This window comes from Cucurbita pepo, chromosome LG08 (genome assembly GCF_002806865.2).
Source record: "Cucurbita pepo subsp. pepo cultivar mu-cu-16 chromosome LG08, ASM280686v2, whole genome shotgun sequence".
Classification (NCBI taxonomy): Eukaryota; Viridiplantae; Streptophyta; class Magnoliopsida; order Cucurbitales; family Cucurbitaceae; genus Cucurbita; species Cucurbita pepo.
The window spans coordinates 8,931,717-8,953,754 of NC_036645.1; the positions used below are offsets into that span (position 1 = coordinate 8,931,717).

The window sequence follows — 22,038 nt, forward strand, 5'->3', positions numbered from 1 at the left end:
AAATTTAAAAAAATATGTATTCGTGTAATATGCTTATTAAAGTAAAATTTTTGGGTTTAAATTTTTAGTTTGGGCTGGGTGAGTGCAAACAACGGACCAGGTGGTCAACAAGGCCCATTGGGCCAAGTCGATCGCAACCCAAAGGTTTGGGAAATTCACTTCTTTTTATTATTATTATTTTAAAACCTCGATTTTCGTGAAATTTTAAGAATGAGATGGCCTAAGGTTGCCATGAATAACTCCAAATAAGAGCGATCCTAAGAATAGAACAACTAGACTTAAAATAACTAAAAGTTATTACCTATATCAACAAAGTGCACGTTATTTCTTAATGACTCAATTATAAAAACTTCAAATTTAAGAGTGTTTTGCTTGAAGCAATTCTATGGGTGGGTGACATCTCGGGAAAATTTCCTATGAAACATGTGAGTGAGGACAAAGCATGTTGGAAGAGCTCGTGTTAGTCTATGGGAATAGTGTTTATTCTTAAAAGCGAAGAGTAAGTAAAGTAACCATGTTACGTGGATATAGGGTAAATGTCGGGGACATTAGATGTCGAATTTGGAATCTGAATCCCAAGCATAGGTGGTCGTACAAAGGACGAGTACACAATATAAATTCTCTTCCCCGGAGTTAATTCAATTATATCTTTTGGAATTAATTTTTCCACTAAAAGTACCAAACTTTTCCGACATGAGGCATCTAGCTGAGCTTATGTACAGATTACAGATGTTTTTGTCATTGTTAAGGAATTCCACGGTAAGTCTGCAACTACAACAACACTAATTCCTCTAGGCTCTCAACCAACAACGCATTGACGACATGTCGTTCCACCTCCATGCATAATTCTTCCACATCCACCTTCTTAATCCTCCACGTTGCCTCTTTTATATCTTCCTCCGCCAATCTGCAGATTCTTTCCACCAGTTTCTCGCTCCGGCCGGCGGCGTCTCCGCCCTTCACATCAGTTTCCTCCATTTCGTCTGTAAAAGTTTATGATAAGGTATAGAGATTTTTGGAATAAACCCAGTGATTATTAGAGAGTAGTTACCTGAGAAATAGATTCCTTGGACATCGAGAACCGACACTGGACTAGAGTTTTCCTGGTCGGATTCGGGCTTCGATGTCTGCCCGACATGTCGGCTAACATTCTTCTTCTTCTTCTTGTTAATGTTCTTGTTGAGCTCCGTTTCAATGGCGGATTCCTGTTGCCTCACTGGCTTCTTCGAATTCACAGTATGGCCATTTTTGGGAACATTCTGTTTGTCTCTGTATTTACCCGAAGGTAAAACAGAGAATGAATCTTTACTCGTGCTGCATTTTTTACTGTTGGTGAAATTCTTACCAATTTCCCTTCGTGGCTCATCTTTAAGCTTCGAAATCTTGGATTCATTCTTCTTCTTCTTCTTCTTCGTCTTCATATCATTACTCCTGCTCTGTTCCTTCCCCTGTTTCTCTTCGCCAAAACGCTGCGTTTCGAGTTTCTTCAAATTGGATTCAATTTCCACAGCGTAGCCGTCGAAATAATCCTTCGTGTAAAGAACAAAGAATTCGTTCTGTGGGCTCAACGCCGGGACCTCCCGGAACGAAGCCGAGGTTCGGATTCGGCGGTGGTGGGCTTGGTTAGTGTCAAAATGGAGCAAATAATCCGCGAAATTCACGGACTTGCTCCTCGAAACCGCACCTGGGGCACGATTGGTAGGAACCCAATTGGCGTCTGGAAGCGAACTCAAACCCATCAGGCGAGCCACCACGCCGGGGCTGGGCTCGGACGCTGGAGGCACGAGTTTAGGCTGGGAGTTGGGTTCGTTGAGAGCTTCAGATGGGTGAGTGGGGAGGTTGCCGGAGCAGAGGAGGCGGCGGAGGAGGGCGGGAAAGCAGGCGGAGTTGGGCATGGTTGAGTGAGGGAGTGAGAGAGAGAGAGAGGGAGAGAGGGAATTTTAGGGAGAGGGTGGGTGGAAAGAGACAAGGAGGGTGATCGTAGAGGTATGTTTTTGGTGGTTGAATTCACACCAGAAGAAAGGAGTAAAAGGAAATGATAAAAGCTAGTGCCAATTGCTGACGAGCCTATCAGCTAATGCATACACTATGCAATAAAGTTAATTAAGAGCTTAAGACAAACTTACCTTTCATCCTTTTGTCTCCTATCTCTCTCATCAACTCCTTATGGTAAATAAATTAAAAAGTAATTCTTTTTTTCCCCCATTTACCATTCTCTCCTTCACTATCAGTGAACAAGCACGCACGAACGACATGTATGACCGAACAAGTTTAGATTTCGTATAAACCATGTCCGGTTGACTAAGACAAACCTCGTTGACAGCCTGATGAAGCCACAAAACTAAACGAAAAATGTGAATGCGACTTGAGTTCCCGTTAAGGCTTGTTGTGAGTGTGTTTAGGTCACGACACCACACGGTTGAAGATGTACGATCGTGACAATGAATATGTACAACCGTGACAATGTGGGAGTCGGTCACAACCTACTTTCTCTCAGTGAGGTTGCAACATGAGTTCCCTTTAAGGCTTGTCGTGAGCATGTTAAGGTCATACACCACACGGTTGAATATGTATGACCGTGACAATGGGTGCCACTGGAAGGCCGGTCATTGTCTATCTTAACGTGTGGGGGTCGATCACACCCTACTTTTTTTCAGTGATAATGTGACGCTCTCCCCACTTAACCTAGACGCTGATTGTGACATAGAATGGTAAATTTCCAACTAAAAATTAATTAAATGTATATTAACCGAGTTTATAAAGTAATTTTGTATAATAAAGAAGGGAAAGTAAGTGTAGAACAATGGGAATCGGACACGGAGTCTTTGATTTAGTCCTATTTTGATTTATTGGTCGTAGCACGTGCCGTTGTTGTTGACTTAATGGCATTCCTGTCTGAAGACCCATGCAGAATATTGTTTGACCTGCCGACTTTGTTGACTCTTCGCCTTCCTTAATTGGGCCTTTTCTCATTTACATTTTGGGCCTGAGAAAACTTGGGCTACCAAATAAATTGTTAGAGGCTTCGGCCCATTAGGCCCATCTATATGACTCGTGAACGTGCAGTTGGACGGGGTATAAATAACGCGGCAAAATGATTACACGAGGACAATTTTAGCCTTCAATTGGCGTCATATTTTCGTTTGTAAATTTTCCTTTTTCCCCCAAAACCTTCTCGTGGAAGTGAGTATCTGGTTCTCGAGAGCTTTGCATTGTTGACTCCGATGGATCGAACACAGATAGATCTGTTAGGGCTGCCGATCTTTCTGCTTTTGACTGATATTGTGAATCTTTTTACTCCTCCGCCTCCTAAACCGGCCAATCACTCTCCACCTCGAGTTCACTATCAGCCTAAATCTGAATCAGTCATCCAGGAACCGATTGAATTTCCTACGGAGGTGAATGATTTTCATGTTTGATTGGATTCATCTTGATTTTTGTTCGTGTTTTGTGATATTCAGCAACTTGATTTGTTGTCTTGGTTTTGGAATGCAGAAACAGAGCGGAATCGGAGGAATTGGCCATGGCAGCGTTATCAATATCAATTTCCGCGTTTCTTGTTCTTCAGGTAGTTCATCTTCATTATTATAAAAGTTTGTGTCTATCTGTCTCATTTTGGGCGGAAAGTAAGTGAATCAAACGCTTATGTGGTTTTCCTTCCAGTGTTTTTTCTTAACATCCTTGATGGAAGCGAACATTTTAATTTCTATCTCACTTGTGGTTGTTGAGAGTCCCTAGGATGAAAAACTGGCTGTACGCTGGAATGTTCGCTGTTGTTGTTCCTTTAAACTCGATTTCGTTGTTTTTTGTTTTTTCTTCTTTATTTTCCACAACGCAGGCCTCTTTTATTATCTTGGACTTTAATTTCATTCCTCGATTTAACAGACGTTTCGATTTCTATACTCTCTTGTGGTTGTTTTTGTGAGAATATTACTCTCTAGTGGTTGTTGAGATTCGTTATGATGAATAGTTGGTTGTACTTCGGAATTTTCCCTGTTGTTGTTCATCTAAACTTGATTTTTTTTTTTTTTTTTTTTTTTTTTTTTTTTTTTTTTTTTTTTTTTTTTTTTTTNAGGTTTCTGTTATTATGTTTATATTCGTCTATTGATCAAACAAACATTTCCATTTCTCTGCTATGAACTATCTAGTGGTTGCTGAGAGTCCTTATGATGAAAAATTAGTCGTACTTTGGAACAACATGATTTCTTTGTTTTTTTTCATTTGATTAGCACAGGTTTCTTTTATTTCTGTAACATCCTCGATTGAACCAGTATTTCAATTTCTCCACTCTTTCGTGGTTGTTGAGAATCATCATTATGAAAAACTGTGCCGTACTCTGCTGCACTGTTGTCGTTCTGTTAAACATTGTCTAAGTTTTTTTTATCATCGTCAACTTCCTCAGTTGAACAAATATTTCAATTTCTCCTCTCTAGCGGCTATTGAGAGTCATTATAATGGAAAACTGGTTGTACTCTTCTTCATTGTTCTATTTAAAGAATCCGAGTTTGAGTGAACATAGGTGCAGACCTCAATTCAGAAATACAATTTGTAATTATTCCATTCGGAGCCAACTTCACATCGTTTGGTACTTAGGTTACCTGATTTGGAGCAAGACAGAAATGGAAGTTTCAATTGACCTCCCCTTTTTGAGACTGTAATTAAATGAACTTCTCGTGCTTTAGCGTGTCCATTTATAAGCAACTTCATTAGAGTATGTTTTGCAAGCTTAATTTAATTAGATATAAGAACAGGTTAATGTGCAGACTACTCAATGTTTAGGTTTGGGATAAAAAGTGATCTGGATTCACGATGATAGAATTTTGGTCTCTGCTCATAGAGCATAAGAATTGAACACAAGTGGGCCAAAAGTGAACTGGATTTACAATTGTTATTACACGAGATAGTTTTAAAAAGAATTTCACTCGTGACCCCAAGTGGGCCAATAGATCGTCCCAATGTTATTCACAGATAGGAGATGTTATGAACCCGTGTCCATGCATTTGATCCATACGTTTTGGAATGTTTTCATTAAAATGTTGTTGTACCATCATCTTATCTCAATTTGTGGCAGTGCTTATGATTTTACACTTGTTGCAGAGGTACTGCAATAACGATGAAAAATATGCTGGAGTCATCATTTCCTGGAGTTGAAGTTATTTTGGCAAATTATCCCCCACTCCTCCCAAAGCGTCTTCTCAGTAAAGTAGTACCCGTCGTCCAATTTGGAATCATTGCAACAATAATGGCGGGGGAACAGATTTTTCCTAGGTTGGGGATGGCACCACCACCTTGGTACTATTCCTTGCGTGCTAATAGGTTAGAAGCATCGCAAGCACTTGGCTGTTTGGAAATTTTATCCAGTCGTTCTTACAAAGTTCTGGAGCCTTCGAAGTATATTGCAATGGTGAAATGGTATGATTCTTTTGAAAGCCCATTCTGGTCATTTTTAGTGAGATGCTGTTTACTGATCGTATCCATTTTCTGATGGTCTTTTCGAAGTTGAAGGAGCAGTGATTTCCTGGTGAGATCGAGTTGAGAGACGTTATTGGTAGGAAACTTTCTGGGTCAAGATTTGTTGACGACTCAGGAGGGGTTTGGTCATAGGTATGTTACTTCTTGTGATCAATACTACCAAATTAACAACTGGTGTGATGTCATGACAAATCTAATCCTAGTTTATAATAGCCAAGCAGGAGCATGTTTGAGAGATAGATCCAGTTTCAATATGCCTATCCTAAACATAATCCCTGTAACGTTTCTTTCCTACGAAATCAAACTTTTAAACTTTCAAATTTCAAAATAACTTGATTTATACTAATTAATTACCTCCTGTTTCATTAATATTTGCTTCTTATAAGGGCTAGCGAAACAGTTTGAAGCCTGCTGCGCTACCCAAAGTAAGCCGCCGATAACCTTTTTGGCTGCCTATCAACAGGTAATAGACTTTGCTGGTGAGCAGACCAATGGTATCATTTACTATTAACTTCGGAAATGTTTGTTTAAAAATGAACTAATGAGTAGTGCTGTAAGGATTTTGATAACAACATCTAGGTTTTTAAACTAAAAAAATTTAAATTTCAACTTTATTAAGAATTCACAAATCTATGAAAAAAAAATTTAAAATTTTAATCTTTTATTAGACACCATATTTAGTTTTATGTATAATTAATTTGTGAATGACTCATTTGACAATCTCTATATACAAAATTATCTAGTATTTTTTTTTATAAGTATAAGTACATCAAACTTTAGTGATTAATTTATAATATAACTAAGAAAATTCTCACCATGTACAATATTTTGATGATGAATATAGAGTTAGGCATGTTTAATTCTTGTTCATAAACGCTTGCTTCAAACTTGTAAATTTTTATATCACGTGACATCTATGTGGCATCAATTTATATTTTTTCCCATCTACTGAAACTAATAAATTGAGATACAAAATTCAAATTATTGGCCAAAATATTTATGTTGAAGCTTTTCTATTTGAGAAAGTATATGAAAAGTTCTTGTTTTCGTTGCAAAATAAAAAAAAAATTATATATGTATGCATGTATGTACGTATATATGCATGAATTGCAAAACTGGGATACTGATGAAAAAATAAACACAAAAAATTAAAAAAAGAACAAAATTATGTATTTTCACCAAACGTCATGAAATCCATTCCCAGCAAACACATCAAAATCCAAACGAATCTAACCTTAAAAATCTCGCAGCCAAAAAGAAAAAAACAAATAAACACACCACCAAAACTATACGATTTTTTGAATTAAGTTTTAAACGTTACTTTCAGATTTTGTTTGCGAAATCTCACCTCAGAAATTATCCGTGTTTAAGAAATGGCCAGAAAACACCCATAGCTTTTTAAAAACGTAATTTTTTTTTTTTTTTTTAACGGAAAAACTAAAAAAACGAACGGTTATCAAACCAGCTCTTATTGCACACCCCCACACCCGGGGTCTCGTCTCTCGGCATCCTTCTGCAACCCGCAAGCTCTGATTCTAAGATGAAGCTGAGCCACGGCGGCCAAAAATCTTACGGTTTGCGCTGGCGTAAGAATCTCCGCCACTTTCAACGCCGTTTCTCTTCTCAAAAAATCAGCACTCGCCAGCACCGACTGAAACGCCGCTTTCAACGCCTCCATTTCGGTCCCACCAGTAACGCCGTCGTGGCTCTGCCTCCGGAAAAACTCCAGCAACGGCGGCGCCGCCACTTTTTCTTGAATCTTCGCTAAGTCATTGTTTAGCATCCGCTCTTCGACCTTCACGTCTTCCCTCAGCCGCCCAATTCTCAACACTTGATCGTCCCACATGTCGTTTATGGACTCGTTGACGAGCCGGAAAATCAGTCCCGGCCGGAATCCGCCGATCCACAACAGACTCTGCTCGTAGGTGGTGAACCAAGTGGGGGAAAAAACGAGAAAAATATCCCTTTGGGCAATTCTAGATTTTTTCTCGTAATATTCCTCGTAGTGGCTGAGGGTTCGAGAAATTAAATCATCGAGATCGCCGTTGTCCGCAGCGTCGTCGGGATGGCGGCGCGTGGCTGTCAGAAGCTCGTCGAGATATTGTTGTTGGCGGAGAAGCCAGCCTTCGAAAAATGCTGTGAATGAGTCAACATTGTAATCGTCCCCTGGCATTTACAGAGAAATACAGAGAGACAAAAGGAGGTGTGGCGAACTGAAGGCTGATTCAAGAGAGACAGAAACAGAGAATTTTATGGGATTTTTTTTTTCTTTTTTTTTTTTTTTTTTTTTTTTTTTTTTNGTTTTTTTGGGTATCAAGATTCTGAGATTTATGTCTCTATATGTTACAGTTACGAAAGGAAACTTTGGGAGAAAACTTTGCTTAGTGGGTTTTTGTTCGGAAATTCCAAAAAAATGAACTTTTTTATTTCCATTTCTGAAAATGGCCCCTTTTTATCCTTGCTAGCACTGTGATGTAAGCATAACTAAAATTACTTTTATGCCCTTAATTAATTTAAAGCAAATTTTAAATTTTCTCCACTTTCCTCTTACCCAATTAGTTATTTAAACCAACTTTTAATCAATGATCACGTTTTCATTATATATATATAGTTTTAATTGGCTCTACTATTTATCATGTTTTAAGGTTGAGGAATCATTGAATCAAATTTCATAATTTAATAGCATTTTTCTATAATTTAATCGTTAATTTTTCTTGTGAACAATCTTTTAAGTTAAAAGACCATATTTTAGTAAATTATAAGAATTAATTTAAGAGATTTTATTCGATTATAAAGATAAAATAGATTTTTTTTTTTTAATTTCAAATCACGTGAACAAATAATATTTGTAATTTAACCTAAATAGGAGGGAGGGAGGGAGGGAGTATTATTTTTATTTAAAAAAGAATGGGAGTTTTGGAAATTCGGTGGCAGAGCAAGCGGTGGACCCTTAGGCTACGTTGAGGGAACCACAAGAATGTTGGCGGAGAAGTGGACACGTAAGTATATGGACAATTGGAACACAATGGAAATGCCACGTGGAAACACCGTTGATAAACACCAACGTTGGCTTTTGTTAAGCTGTTCTGGCCAGACATCAAAAGTGGCTGTCTGTGACAATACAAAACTGACAGTCGGTTAATTTAGTCCTTTAACTTATTCGACCACTTGTATTTGTTTTCCCCTATATTTATCTCAATTGACCCACCTCCACTTTCCATCTTTCTGACAAATTCCAAAATATAAATATAAATATAAATTTTTATTTCTTTTCTTCCATTGATTTATTTACTTCTAAAGATTTTAAGATAAGAGGGGAAGGAAATTAATTGTCAATCCCCTTGTCTGTATATATATATATATATTTGTAAGTTGGGGTATTAAGAGCAAAACTCCTGGAAGGGGGCAGCTCTTGTTGCAAGAGTAATTCTTATTTTATTTTATTTTATTTCCGTAAATCCAATGAAGGGATATTTTTCAGGAAGCACCTAGTAAGCATCAGGTTGGGGTTTTGCGTGATCAAACGTTGTTCGTTCTTCATTTTGTCTCCATGCTTTGCTTCCATAGTAGCACCAGGGCAGTAGCAGATCAAGGTATGCAATGAGCAGAAGTCATGATAAAGGGTCCTGGTCTCGGAAGAGATGCAGCGTTAAGAGCTATTCGTAGAAGCGGCATACTCTTAAGTTTCATACGGGATGTAACCCCTATGCCACATAATGGCTGTAGGCCCCCGAAAAAACGACGTGTGTAAAANATCTTGCTCTCTGATTTTCTTTTGGTTTAAATAATGTTGTTCTTTATGGTCCTGTAAGTTTCATTGTTACAAAACTTTTGCTCTTTGTCATGCTTCTTTGGAATAAGGTAACATACTATTTTTTTAGATGACTGTAATTTTTGTGCTTATGTGCACCATGCAAATGTAAATGTATTCATGAGGTCTCTTATATGTTTAGAGTGATATGGTATTTGTAAAATTTTAGAACATCAGGTCATTACATAGGATCTCAAAAATGACAATAAAAAACCGACTCATAATCAATGGTTAAAATTAAATAAGGTTTGATTTTACAATTTTTAAAGTTAAATTTTATTTTATAAAAACTAAAACATGTTTCTTTCAATACCAAATAGGTAATTTTATCTATTTTAAAATCACTCAGAAAATATAGCAGGAAGAGAATAGTAGCATACATTGTCACCATAGATTCTCCTCCCAAATTTGGCACGTAAATGATGGCAACCGATTTATCCATACATTGAATATAGAAGATTGAAATGTCGTCATCAGGTATCTTGCTGACTGCTTAAGGGCTACGCCGGTCAAAACCAACTGGGAAACGACCCATGCTCCCTGGATTATTTTATTTGTTCTTTTTACAACAGTAACTTCCAAGGATTTTAGATTCTACATTGACCAAAAAAAAAAAAAAAACAGTGTTCCCAACAATTACGTTGGTTTGTTATTGTAAAATCTAATTCAAAATTTAAAACGTAGCTTGAAAACAAATTGTGAAGAAACAAGATGTTATGAAAGGCGAATTTAGTTTTTTAGTTTTTAAAAAACTTGTGAACCAACTTGACCATTTTCTAAACTAAAACACGAGATAGTAAAAATGGTACTAATCGGAGCGTGTGCGGGATCAATTACATGAAATCAGCAGTGCTTTTGTGTCTCCCTACTTACAAAGCCTACTAGAATCAGAATGTAAGGTGGGGATCGAACCTTTAACGGAGGCTGCACAAGCGAGGCCTAGAACAGAACTGTCTGCCATTTGCTTTGACCACTGCCATCACCCCAGCAGTAACACCAGCCCAAAGCACAGATGACATGAATTGCTGGGCGTTCCTCCCAGCTACAAGAGAAAATCATGGGGCAGATTTTTAATTTTTCACCATCTTAAGAATAAGCAAAACAACAATCTTGAGTAAATAATGACCATACCATTCATACCTTGCTGAAGCGTGAGTGATGTAATCGTTAAACCTCCAACCACTAAAGCTGATGCTACTGGGAGATACTGCACAATGAAGTAAATAAACTAATAATTCGATATATGTTTTAGAAAATACTTTGGCTCAGAAATTTAACGATGCTCCTGATTAGTCGCATAATTCCACAATAACATGTAGCAGGCAATCAAAGTATGGTCTTGGATAGATCACAATCAAGAATTGTATTTTGTTCTCGTTATCACTATACACAAAGGAGTAGAAAATACTAACGGAGAGTGATTCAAATCCATTCAGCTGGAATGGTGAAGGACCATGTTTGTTGATACTATAGAGACCACATATAAGATCTATTGCATCCTGGACAAGATAAAGCAATATACTTTAGAAATGGAGCTCAATTCAGTTGAACCACTAATATTCATAGATCTAGAAAGACTTGCCTGCCGAACTCCGTCGTGGAAGTTATTGAGATAATATCTTGTTATAGCACTCATCCCATCTTTGATTACTCCGGAAAAAGTCAGCTTTCCATATCTGCACAACGAAAAGTCCATTTACTGGAAGTATTTAAATAGTTTACTATCACAACATTAAATTTGGAGTTAGGTTCACCTCACTAAGTCTCCTTTCAAAGCATGAGTACCAGCATACTCGAGACTTATCTCATCACCTTGTTCAGCCCACACTAGGAAGATGATAATACACAGTTTAGTAGATATGCGTGACTTTATGTGGATGAGACGTGAAAGGTTTATGTAGCCATGCAGACTTCTAAGTTCAGGGTCTATAGATCTAATGAAATAGGAGGCATACACGTTCTAAATTTTGTGTAATCTTCATTGAACTTCGTAAAGCATTCATCAGATCCCAATACTCCGATCCTCTGTAATTGCTTGGTTAATGATTTTTGAGCGAGGAAACTCTGTTAAAGTGAGAGAAATAACATTAGAAACAAAAAAATGAATGAAGTTTTAGCATGTGTCAGACATTGGTTGAAGTGAAGTACATCCTCTTCTCACAAACCTGAGTAACATTTGTTCTATCCAGACAATCGATGCAGTTGGATCTAATAATTCCCCGTTGCTCCTGCAGTATATTTCCTTCTGGATCTATGAGGAGGTATCTGCTCAGCTGGAACAGCAACGATTAAAAACTGAATTACAGATAGCCAGCATACCTGGTTTTTGAATTCTTAATATTCAAGGAATTCTATCCGGAATTTCCATCCATATTACCCTTGATTTTCAAAATCCTCAGAAATTTTATCGTATAGAAGCTGCAAGTTCTCAAATTTCGAGCTACCACAGACGTGATGAAAATCGAAGGGGACATATCTGCAATAATAAAGGGGCACCGTTTAATATTCTCAAATAATGATAAAAATGATGTGTATATAAAACCAGATGTTGAGACTGCACCATACGAATGGTTACCATCATCTAGTGCAAATTTTTACTACATTCTCTGGAGTACTAAACACCAGCATATCCAGATATCATGATGTGTGGACACATCCCCTTCAGAAGACAAAGATTCCAAGTCACCACAAACATGAAAACTGAATACAGAAAATCAGTCTGTAATCCAACAAATTGTGGGAACAAGAAACGAATGCTTTGGTTGTAGAAAGGGACTGGATAAAGATATTTAGAAGTTGTGGTGAAGGACAGAGGGAAGACATGCACATCCAGAAAATATGGTACGAGTGTGGTCACATCCCCTTACAAAGAATAATTTCAATCACCACAAATGACGAAATAAATTCATAACACGAGGGAATTTTCTCCAATCCATTTCAAACTCAAGAAGGTAACCATATAAATTGTGGATCAAGCAACCAATGGTTGAACTCTATATGAAACAACGTTATAAAATTAGTTAAATGTTGAGATGTAGGATGGAGGAAAAGGATAGTAAACTGAAAAGTTGACAAGTTAACTACTAAGAAGTTGATTCGTGACCTAAGCTACATAGGTCTTGATTCTTGTAAGCTCCTAGATTTGAGGGGAATGCTTTTTATGTTGGAATTTTCCCTTTCATCAAACCATTGAAAAATTTTGTTTCTTATTTATCGAGAAGGAACTGTATAGGGTTTGAACTTAGGCGTACTAGAAGCCTGTCTACTATCCTCAAAGTGGATTGGGCCAGCTAGACCACTTCACTTCTACACTACTTGATGAAAAGCTCTGGCAAGATTCCATATACTTTATCATACCTCGCATTTGGCAGCTTCTGCATTTCAGCAGCAAACGCAGCACTCAATTGACCTTCTTCACCATGCTGAAATAGAAGAATAAGGAAAGTTATATTAGCTCATTGGAAGATCACAAATGTTTGTTACAATATGAGGCTTGTAAAAGAAACATTAAAACGTGGACATTTAAGTAATGCCACTTTGTTCTCCAAAATTTTCAAAGGAAACAAATAAGAAAAAGAGCATTCATTGAAAAAAAATACAAGTGGGAGCCCAAGGAACTAACAGAAAGGGACTCCAATCCAACAAAATCAAACCAAGATCATAGTTACAAAAAAAACTCATTAATTGACGCCCAAAGAGGAGGGCATTAAACTGAGTCCCTTCCAGACCTCCTCACATGACCTCTAAACCTCTCTAAAAATCCAATCTTGATGCATGTGGATGTATCCTATTGGCATGAGAGGAAAGGCATAAGAAATGAAACCTTTTCAGTTAAGTCAACCGCTATTGTCTCTCCATATCGTTGTGCAAGATCAAAAAAGTGACGTTCCACAACTTCTGACTGTAGATAAGAAAAGCAGGTAGCATTGATGAGGGAAATCTTAACACATTCAATTAAAGAAAGGTGCCAAAAAGTTAAAATATACTGATTTCTCATGATTGACTATTTGAAGGTGTGGTTTATAGCTCAAATCAACAATTTGCTCCCAAAGTAGAGGAATTGAACCTCGAATCTGCAAAATAGAGAGAGAATTTGGTATAGAAAGATATTGAATTATGGATAAAAAACAGTTCATGTTTATCAAAAAGGAAAACCCATTTTAAAATCTTAATTGCCATGTTCAAATAATCCTATTTTTAAGGCATCCACATGGCATCGTCAATTAAAGGTTTCATTACCCAAAGTTAGTTCAACTAACGTTAAAGCAGTTTCAAGTTAATAGTAATTTTATTTAGCAAGCAAAATACCTGCAACAGTGAAGCTTTGAAACCTTCATGCTCCACTAGTTGCTCAGTTTCAATAAAATTGGCTGTGTCACCTTCAAGATTGGCTCCCCTTCGCCACAGTCTTGTTCCTAGATAATCAATAACCGTTTCCAAAATAGTTAATATTTTCCGTACAGCAAGAAATCTGTTTAAGAATTAGCAATTTCCGTAAAAAGTACCTAGCCGACGAGTACATCGCCTTGAAATTAATGTTAGTTGAACAGGTGATTCTTTTAGCTTCAGCTGTACAACCTGGAAGCTTATGGTTTTGTTAAGGTTTGGTTTATGTCTACGGCTCCAATAAGACAAATAAATTTACATTTTCTTTAGAACCTTTAATCACTCAAACGTAGTACTTGCATATTTGTCTAGGAAAATGTTTCTACAGGTTAAGGTTATTTTACTGGTGAAGTTGCTTATTCATAAATCTAAAGCTTTGGAAGGAAAACAATGGTAAAACTGGTCGTCAGTGAGAATAAACTAAAAAGAATATTAGAGAAACAACATCTAGAAGAACTCTCTAGACATGTTTCTACTGAATGTTTTTTAGAAAAAAGAAAATTGTAAATAGTCTCCCGGACATCCTCCAAATTGATATATGAATTGCAAAATTTAGGATATTTCCTTGCAGTACTGGAATGATGAACTCATCAAGCTGCAAAGAAGAACAATAATTTGACATCAAGAAAAATAATAATAAACAAATTAACAAGTCACAAGAACTTGTGCATAAGTCGTTCCAATATAGCTCACTCTTTAACTAACTAAAAGGTACTCCCAGAGCATTAGCTTGGAACAACTATGCACAATGCAACACATACCTTGAACTCAATAAGTTCCACCATAAGGTTTTTATTCCAAACGAATCGAGGGTCAGCCTGAAATGTAGAGAAAGTAGTAAGCATTTAACTATATTATCAAATAAAAATTCAAAATTCACAATCTAGATTGAACAGGGGATAAACAAAAGGAAAATGTATCAAAGTTAGACAATGCCAAAGGACAGATTTTAATGATAGCGAAAGGAAGGAATACTTAGAAGTGATGGATGTTATAGGAATCAAAGTTGTGTGTGCTTATATATGAAACTCATAGGTTTCCTAGCTAATTAAGAAAAGGAAATAAACATAGGAATCTCATCATAATATGTACAAGAAGCCACAATATTGAGAAAGCCGTTCAAAGGAAAAGGTCACTTCCATTAACTCAGTATGAAACAGAGCGAGCTAGTTGATCTGCTTGTTGTGTGTGTAGCTAGAAAGTAAGAGTGAGAGAGAGAAAGTTGAAACTAGAAAACTCCAAAGCATTGTTGCTGATAAAATGAGTACAGGAATTTTTTTTGGAAAGAATCATTCACTATTCAGGATTAAACTTCCAATCACCTTTATTGCACATTGAAATGAAATCCAGATTAGTTTTTTTTTTTTTTTTTCAGATAGTAATCAAAATTGCACACCCCATTTTACCTGCTTCCAAAGTGGTTTTGCTGCCCATCCTTCAGCAAACTTACACCTTCTCTGTAAGCTGTTACAAGAAATTGGAGGCATCTTACAACATAAGAGTGAAAGGACATAGGCTGAAGCAGAACTAAGATTCAAAAGATATGAACAATACTACCCCGGAGGAGATTAAAGAGCATATGAACTATGATTCGAAAGCGGAACTAAGAATCCAATATTTAAAAAGCTGTTGGAGGAGAAGCTCCTTACTTCAACGTTATATCTGTTTGGTATGAATAATACAACCCTGGTGTCGTTTCCACAATTTTCAACAAAGTCAGGAAATAAGCTTCATCTTTTTTCTGCTCAAAAGAAATGATTGCAAGGATTTAAATGGGATTTGACCATGAGAAAAAGAGATGAAAAACAAATTATTATCCAAGCGTAAAAGAAGAAGCTTACTTCTTGAGAAGTTGAACGCTTCAAAGCCTGATCACAAGGGACAAACTTCATAGACGTTACTTGAAAAACAGGGAAACCAAGGAAGTTTCCTACTTCTTTTCGTGAAGTTATCACAAGCATGTATACTCCTACACAACATGAAAAACCAAAACCAAAAGCAGGAAGCATATAAAATATCATATGTTCTTACTTCTAAAGATGCCAGGCTGCTGATTAAGTGAAGCTGGACTTTATACACGTTTTTTGTTCATAAAAAGTTCAGTTAACAAGATTCTGAAGTAAAGCACATAGAACTATATTGGTCATATTGCTGGTTAAACATTGTCGTTGATACATTTTTTTTTTTTTTAAGAAACCAAACTTTTATTGAGAGAAAAGAAAGAATATTGAACGATTCCAACTATCGAAGAAAAGAAACCAAGCTTTCACTGAGAAAAAAGCTTTCATTGAACGATTCCAACTATTGAAGAAAGGGATTGTTCTGGATCAATTCCTTGTCATCAAAGAGAAGTCCACAAAGACCGAGTATTGTAAATAGTTCTAGTTGTTAATGTTGCCTTTACCCAATCTATCCAATTAAGTGTAGAAAATTCCTTCACGAATGGGCTTGACCCCGTGATCAAGGCAGATGTGATGTGTTGGCAACCTATTGGGTTCACTAATACAATGAAAACAACCCTTGTAGTTGAAAATCATGATCACGTCCATGTAGAAGCCCATATCCCAAAGTGATAAAATCCCAAGTTCTAGTTCTACCACCACCCTCACACCACTCAAAAGAGTGTGGGCCATAATTGCTCACAATAACCCTATGCCACAACATGTAAGGTTCCAAGAAGAGGCGACACAACTATTTAGCCGGGAAGACCTTGCTACGCTACCTCAAGCTCCCAATAATTAACCCTACTACATTCATCGACTTCATGACCACCTCCCACTTGATCAGGTGGGACCCTCCCACTTCGTCCACCCCTTCCTAATAGAAATTCCTCATCAATCTCTCAATAGACTTACTCACTCAGACCGAAATCATAAAGATGGACAAGAAATAGATGGAGATCTCTCTCAGCACAGATTGTATTAGCGTGAGACTTCTCCTCTTGAGAAAAAAAAACTCATTTACATGCAAACATCCTCTTCTGAACTTTCTAACAATAAAATTCAAATAGCATCATGTGCTTCCTTTTACACCCTAACAGATTATAGCAGAAAAAAAAAAAAAAATCGTGCAAACATGAACACGAGTACAAATATTCATCACAAGCAATTACCAGCAACTAATCTTATTGTCCCAGCCACTCCATAAATTGTGGACACTTTTGTTGCACTTCCAAAACAAGTATCACCTGTAACATTCAAACTACTCTTAGTATGAAAAATAGGCATAAAATTGGAAATTCCTCAAAATGTTTTACTGAGTTAACCTCAGCTGCAGATTTATATGACTAAGCTATCGCAGGCAGGAACATTTCTCAAGCACGACAAAGAAGAGCTGGACAATTAGGTTTCCACTTATAGCAAAGAGGTTCTCGTGGATAATGTAGTTAGTGTACAAAAGTTACGTCACTCTAGGACCTGCTCCAGATTTAGATAGAGTAGCTTCGACAGAAGATTATCATTATTGCAATTTTTTCGTCATGTATGAAAATTAAGAACAAAAAACGTAGAAGACCAAAACAAATGAGGTCAATCAATTTGCATCTAATCTTCCAAGATTTCTTAAGACTGATGCAAAAAGGAAGTTATTAAAGGAAATATCTGGTGAATTTGCGACATTCAAGTACCCGTGCTGTTCGAATATCAGACTATAACAATAAACCAGCTATGAAATGCCGACTCCAATCACGTTTTAAAAGTAACTCAGGCAGGGAACCCGACTATATTACAGATTTAACAGGTAAATATGATGGAATTCATTTCTGTTGCAACGAATAACTGAAAGTAGAGAGGATCCGAAATTCTATCTCTCTTGAAAATTGATTTAAGCATCGGACACGAAATTCACAAACCAATTCATCAAATATACGTCTAGCTCGAATCCTTCAGATTCTTCATTTTCCTTAAACCTTATTTTCTCATCAACAAAACTACTTTAGCAACCTCTATCGATTGAAGAAAAAAAATAAAAGAATCCTTACAAATAAGCGGCTCGATATCGCCGTCACCGCGGTTGATCGAGAAGCCTCGATTGGGAAATTCCACAGACCTTACAACGAACCTGTCCTGAAATTCGTGTAATTCCAACTGGTCGTAGAGCTTGAATCTCTCACAAGAGGAAGATCCGCATTCCATGTTCGTGATCAAACGAAGCAGAAAGAAACGAAGAAAACAAGAGCTATAGAAAAATCATGAGGAAATTGTATTCGATTCATCCGGTGGAATGAAAATGGATTAACCATTTTAGAAGGTTCGACTCATGTTTGCTTCGAAGGGGAAATTGACAAAACTAGCCCCTACAAGTTTTTGCCACTTTTACCGAGTTTGTAAAAATACCATTTTATCCCTTTCTTCTTCTTCCCTCTCACTCGCTCTTCCGGTAATATCTCGGTTCTATCTTTTTTTTTTCCTTCGATTTAGCTGAATTTTTAAAACTCTTCAACTCAATTTTCAATTGTTTCTTTAAATATTTGATAGATATTTATACAATTTATAAAACAATTCCTTCGAAATTATTTTTAATTATGTGTATATTTGAACGATATTTATATAAGTTTTGAAATAAATTCTAAAATATTATTATGATGAGGTCTAAATCAATTAAAATGGAATGAGTTTCAGTTAAAAATAGAGAGAAATTCACACATTTTTACCAGATGTGCATCAAATTAAACCTGCCAAAAGTTGGCTCGACCTTCATTTTTTAAATTATTATTATTGATTATATAATTTTTAATTTCAAATAAATTACTTTACCTATTTTTAAAGTATTTATTGTTTATTATATTATCGCATTTTAAAAATAGGAAATTTTTTATAGGAAGAGTTATTAACGAATATTTTCTTATTAAATTTTGCCAAAAATAAATAATTTATATCGATTTATTTATGAAGATCAAGATTTAGTTTTACCATTATGCATTAAATTTGATAAGTAAAGGTGAAAAGTTAAGGATGTGAGGGTATAAAAGTAATTTGACTTTTTATGCTTGCATCATATTCGCCCCAAAAAAAAGATGAGCCAACGAAAACCCGCGCAGGGCTGTACGGTCATAGTGTGATCATAAAGCCTAATAAATTAATTTGTCGATTTGTTAGTTAATTTTGTTCAACGACCTTCATTTTTTTCCTTTTGAAGATTTCAACGGACGAGATGAAAACAGCAAGATTGATAAATGAGGAAAAATACATTATTATTTTCCATAGGTCAACTTGTATTTATATGCTTCCGATTGAAAACTTTTTAAATTAATTAATAATGTATCAGATACAAATTTAATTTATGTTAATAAAGTCTTCGATTCTTCCATAAATTTTATATATAAAATCTCGTTATAAATAATATATCCATAAATTTTTAAGAGTGTCATCCGTCATCACAGTTTATTTGGTCATGCTAAAATGGGCTCATGTGTTGTTCATAATATCGGAAGATCCCGAACATCCATCTATTCAGGTTCAATTGTGGACTGGGGCGCAATATTAGTACATTCATGCCGTCCAATACTGTCTTTAAACATCTATTTTAAAGGTAATCGTCTGAAATCGGAACGTTCCCCCTCATTGTGACATGTTTTAGGGTAACTCGCTGAAGCCACAAGGTCCAGAAGTGGTGGAGAGCCGACCTCATGTCTCCCTAAAGTACATTTTGAAACCTAAATTTGTGAATAAATAAATAAATTAAAAAAAAAAAAAAAAAAAAAAAAAAAAANAAAAAACCAAGAATTTTGTTTGACTTGATGAAACAGAAACTACAGTTCTAGAGCAACGGGCCAAAGCATGAAAGCAAGCACATTCTCCTCTCCTTTCAATTAGGCCTTTCACTCCAGCAAAGTATTAGCTGCTAAAACTTAAAATCTGATAATCAATTCTTGAACAAACCAGCAAGATCACCTTTTTCATGCATAGAGCTAAGAATGTCACAACCTCCAATTAATTGGCCATCCACAAAGATTTGAGGAAATGTAGGCCAGTTGCTGTATGTTTTGAGAGATTCCCTCAGCCCATTGTTGTATTCTTCATCGAGCACATCGACGCTCTCATAATCTACGCCTTCAGCTTCAAGAATGCCTATTACCCTTTGCGAGAAACCGCATAACGGTGCACTTCTTGAACCCTTGATGAATGCAACAACCTTGTTCTCCTTCACCAATTGATCAATGAGTTCTTCCAATGGGACTGTAAGTTGTACATGTCGACCAGGCGTCAACCTCAGATCGGCCTTCTTCTTCGGTGGCTGCCTTACCCATGTGGCATTGCCAGATTCATTACCTGGTGGTACCTTCCCAGTGGCTTTAATGTGTTCTTCCATCCATGACTTCCATGCTTGTGATAAGGTTGTTCTATCAGGCTCATCTACTACTCCGAACTACAGAGAATAACACATTCAAGAAAAAGAAAGGATAAGTAAGATCATTGAATCCTATATCTGCACAGAAAACTTGAATTATAGCACAACTCCTCGTCAAAACAATAGATATAGTAACACAGCATGCCTCTCAAGTCTAGAGTACTTCATAAAACCATACCTACTTCTTCTACCAGTAATTTAGGTTCGTCGTATTTCTATCGTGCCAGAAGTTGAATTCAAATGACAACGGAGTGCATTAGCTTGTGACGAGTAGGGAAGATAACTTTCAAGTATCTGAATTCTATATATCCTTGAAGATATAACCAATTGCCCGACAAAAAAATAGCGTTGCCAAACGTGCAACTGCCGAAGAGTCTTGTAACACATAGGGGTTGGAGAGATCTAGCGATGAAATTTGGACCTTTGGTCCCTTTCTCTGTTAGGTCTCATTCTTTTGGATTATAGCTCATTTCCATGTAGTTGGTTGTGGTGGCTCCTATTTCTTAGGCTGTGTTCTTATATTCTTACATGGATCTCAGAGAAAGTTCTATTTCTCATGAAACAAACAAAAAAAGAAGAATAAACGCAAGGTCCTAATTCAGAAAGCTGATAAAATCATCGTCTTCTTCAAGAAAAGTTCATGAAGTACAGTCAACAGGAAGCTGCCTGGGACTTGCTTTCACCTGCCAGGCACAAAATATTGAAATACACGTGCAAGCAGAGAACTAAAAGATTTTAAATAGAAGCAAGTGAAAATCAATTTTGCTTGAGTTCAGCAAGTGATCGTCGATTTCCCATTCTTAAACTAAGATTTACATGGATTCCCCTCGATCCAGCTATCTTCTACACCATTTCAACCATGAACTTATGAGTTGGGCAGTAATGAACAATTACCAGCAGCAGAAACCGAAGAAGACCACTTGATTAGGATGCAAATTTATAATTACAAGCCAGATGAAAACGGAGAATCCTAGACTAGATTAAGTTCCCAAAAGCTTGATTGGCAAAAGATTAAGATATCAGTTCATTGGTAACGATGATAAAAGCTTATACACACAATTTCCTTGGACCAAAAGTAGCGTTTTCCATATTACTTCTAATGGAGGAGATCTATAATCCACAGAGTACACCGCACCATTTTAAATTCATTACGCATCGCACTAGGACATAACCTCAACAAACCTTCCCAACAATCAATTACGTCAGGAAATGGAAAAAATTAAAGACGGAAACAACAAGAACAAAGTGGAGAAATACAATTAGCCTCCTACCTTGACAGAGATGCAAAGCTCTGGTACCGATTTCCAGTGAGTGGCGACGCTCCCTGCTATGCTCCTTGTAATGCCGATGAACTGAACGTCGCCGTCCTTGTCGTAAACGGCATAAACACCGGCATCAGAAGGAAATTTTCCAGCAATTTCCCCGGCAGTCTCCGGCACGGAGTTAAACTCAGATTCCGAGAGATTCTTGGCAGCAAAAGCGATTAACGAAGAAGCGCGAGCTTTGGCTGTGGTGTAGAGCTTCGACGAACTGGAAAGGAGAGGAGAAGCAATAGATTGAGAGAACAGCAAGAATTTAGAAGTGGTTTGGGGAGATTTTATTGAGAAGATCTGAAGAGATGGAGGAGAATGGATAAAAGGAAGATTGATTGCAGCCATTGAGAAGAAACGGAGGTGAAGCCGCCGCGCCAAACTCGAAGGAAACTGAATTGTTTCACAGAACGCTGACCCTGTCGGAGATATTTCGCGTTATCGGAATGTTAGAACGTTTTGGGCCAGCCCATTTATAGGCCCAACTTTAGTTTTTTTTTGCTTTGGACGGCCCAAATTAGACCATTGGGCCAACATTTTTTTGGGAGAAATTGGAGGAAAGTGGCCCAATAATTCTTTTTAATGAAAAATGTCCGGAGCATATTTTCCTTCCATTTTTACCCTCATACATAGTGTAATTTTACCAAATTAAATGATTAAGTTTAATATTTAAAATTATAAAAACTAATCTTTTTCAATATATTGGAACAA

The 22,038-nt window shown here is 36.8% G+C and overlaps 5 protein-coding genes across 11 annotated transcripts; 1 reads left to right on the top strand and 4 right to left on the bottom strand.

Moving 5' to 3' along the window:
* Positions 1-605: 605 nt before the first annotated feature.
* Positions 606-1,984, bottom strand: LOC111800619. The gene is made up of 2 exons (XM_023684398.1): positions 1,052-1,984; positions 606-983 (listed from the first exon to the last, which is right to left on the bottom strand). The coding sequence occupies exons 1-2, from the start codon at positions 1,893-1,895 to the stop codon at positions 772-774; spliced, it is 1,056 nt and encodes a 351-aa protein (XP_023540166.1). The 5' UTR covers positions 1,896-1,984; the 3' UTR covers positions 606-771.
* A 1,120-nt stretch (positions 1,985-3,104) lies between these two features.
* LOC111801172 (selT-like protein) lies at positions 3,105-6,382 on the top strand. 4 transcript variants are annotated; one of them, XR_002816091.1, is made up of 6 exons: positions 3,105-3,398; positions 3,496-3,626; positions 5,098-5,412; positions 5,500-5,604; positions 5,686-5,749; positions 5,859-6,382. XR_002816091.1 is itself a non-coding variant. In XM_023685168.1 (2 exons), exons 1-2 carry the CDS (start codon positions 3,225-3,227, stop codon positions 3,589-3,591), a joined length of 270 nt encoding a protein of 89 aa, XP_023540936.1. In that variant the 5' UTR covers positions 3,105-3,224; the 3' UTR covers positions 3,592-3,815. The 4 variants fall into 4 exon arrangements, 1 of the variants encoding a protein (XP_023540936.1); XR_002816093.1 differs by having other exon boundaries at positions 5,694-5,749; XR_002816092.1 differs by having other exon boundaries at positions 3,126-3,398; positions 3,496-3,568.
* A 239-nt stretch (positions 6,383-6,621) lies between these two features.
* Positions 6,622-7,904, bottom strand: LOC111801171 (protein DOG1-like 4). Its single transcript, XM_023685167.1, has one exon. It carries the CDS (start codon positions 7,643-7,645, stop codon positions 6,941-6,943), a length of 705 nt encoding a protein of 234 aa, XP_023540935.1. The 5' UTR covers positions 7,646-7,904; the 3' UTR covers positions 6,622-6,940.
* A 1,679-nt stretch (positions 7,905-9,583) lies between these two features.
* Positions 9,584-17,910, bottom strand: LOC111800506 (phosphoinositide phosphatase SAC8). Of its 4 annotated transcripts, none has more exons than XM_023684231.1 (21): positions 17,649-17,910; positions 16,782-16,856; positions 15,511-15,638; positions 15,319-15,410; positions 15,076-15,133; positions 14,431-14,487; positions 14,231-14,264; positions 13,789-13,869; positions 13,592-13,698; positions 13,270-13,356; positions 13,107-13,184; positions 12,641-12,705; positions 11,661-11,759; positions 11,449-11,548; positions 11,239-11,347; positions 11,038-11,110; positions 10,866-10,959; positions 10,696-10,782; positions 10,424-10,490; positions 10,196-10,325; positions 9,584-9,877 (listed from the first exon to the last, which is right to left on the bottom strand). In XM_023684231.1, exons 1-20 carry the CDS (start codon positions 17,800-17,802, stop codon positions 10,198-10,200), a joined length of 1,773 nt encoding a protein of 590 aa, XP_023539999.1. In that variant the 5' UTR covers positions 17,803-17,910; the 3' UTR covers positions 9,584-9,877; positions 10,196-10,197. The 4 variants fall into 4 exon arrangements, with proteins under 4 accessions (XP_023539999.1, XP_023539997.1, XP_023539998.1 ...); XM_023684229.1 differs by having other exon boundaries at positions 10,415-10,490; XM_023684230.1 differs by lacking the exon at positions 9,584-9,877 and having other exon boundaries at positions 10,061-10,325.
* Positions 17,911-19,374: 1,464 nt separating this feature from the next.
* On the bottom strand, positions 19,375-21,751 carry LOC111799594 (bifunctional monothiol glutaredoxin-S16, chloroplastic). The gene is made up of 2 exons (XM_023682989.1): positions 21,289-21,751; positions 19,375-20,035 (listed from the first exon to the last, which is right to left on the bottom strand). Exons 1-2 carry the CDS (start codon positions 21,673-21,675, stop codon positions 19,532-19,534), a joined length of 891 nt encoding a protein of 296 aa, XP_023538757.1. The 5' UTR covers positions 21,676-21,751; the 3' UTR covers positions 19,375-19,531.
* Positions 21,752-22,038: the final 287 nt, after the last annotated feature.

Bases quoted from the DNA above. Each gene is read 5' to 3' on its own strand.
- LOC111801171 (XM_023685167.1), bottom strand. From the start codon at position 7,645: ATGCCAGGGGACGATTACAATGTTGACTCATTCACAGCATTTTTCGAA.
- LOC111801172 (XM_023685168.1), top strand. From the start codon at position 3,225: ATGGATCGAACACAGATAGATCTGTTAGGGCTGCCGATCTTTCTGCTT. The intron at 3,399-3,495 runs GTGAATGATTTT...TTTGGAATGCAG, and splicing joins CGATTGAATTTCCTACGGAG to AAACAGAGCGGAATCGGAGG.
- LOC111800506 (XM_023684229.1), bottom strand. From the start codon at position 17,802: ATGGAATGCGGATCTTCCTCTTGTGAGAGATTCAAGCTCTACGACCAG. The intron at 13,870-14,230 runs ATATCCTAAATT...ACAAAACCATAA, and splicing joins CATTCCAGTACTGCAAGGAA to GCTTCCAGGTTGTACAGCTG. The intron at 11,348-11,448 runs GTTTGTGAGAAG...TCACTTTAACAG, and splicing joins ATAGAACAAATGTTACTCAG to AGTTTCCTCGCTCAAAAATC.
- LOC111799594 (XM_023682989.1), bottom strand. From the start codon at position 21,675: ATGGCTGCAATCAATCTTCCTTTTATCCATTCTCCTCCATCTCTTCAG. The intron at 20,036-21,288 runs GTAGGAGGCTAA...TATTCTCTGTAG, and splicing joins AGCTTTGCATCTCTGTCAAG to TTCGGAGTAGTAGATGAGCC.
- LOC111800619 (XM_023684398.1), bottom strand. From the start codon at position 1,895: ATGCCCAACTCCGCCTGCTTTCCCGCCCTCCTCCGCCGCCTCCTCTGC. The intron at 984-1,051 runs GTAACTACTCTC...AAACTTTTACAG, and splicing joins CCAAGGAATCTATTTCTCAG to ACGAAATGGAGGAAACTGAT.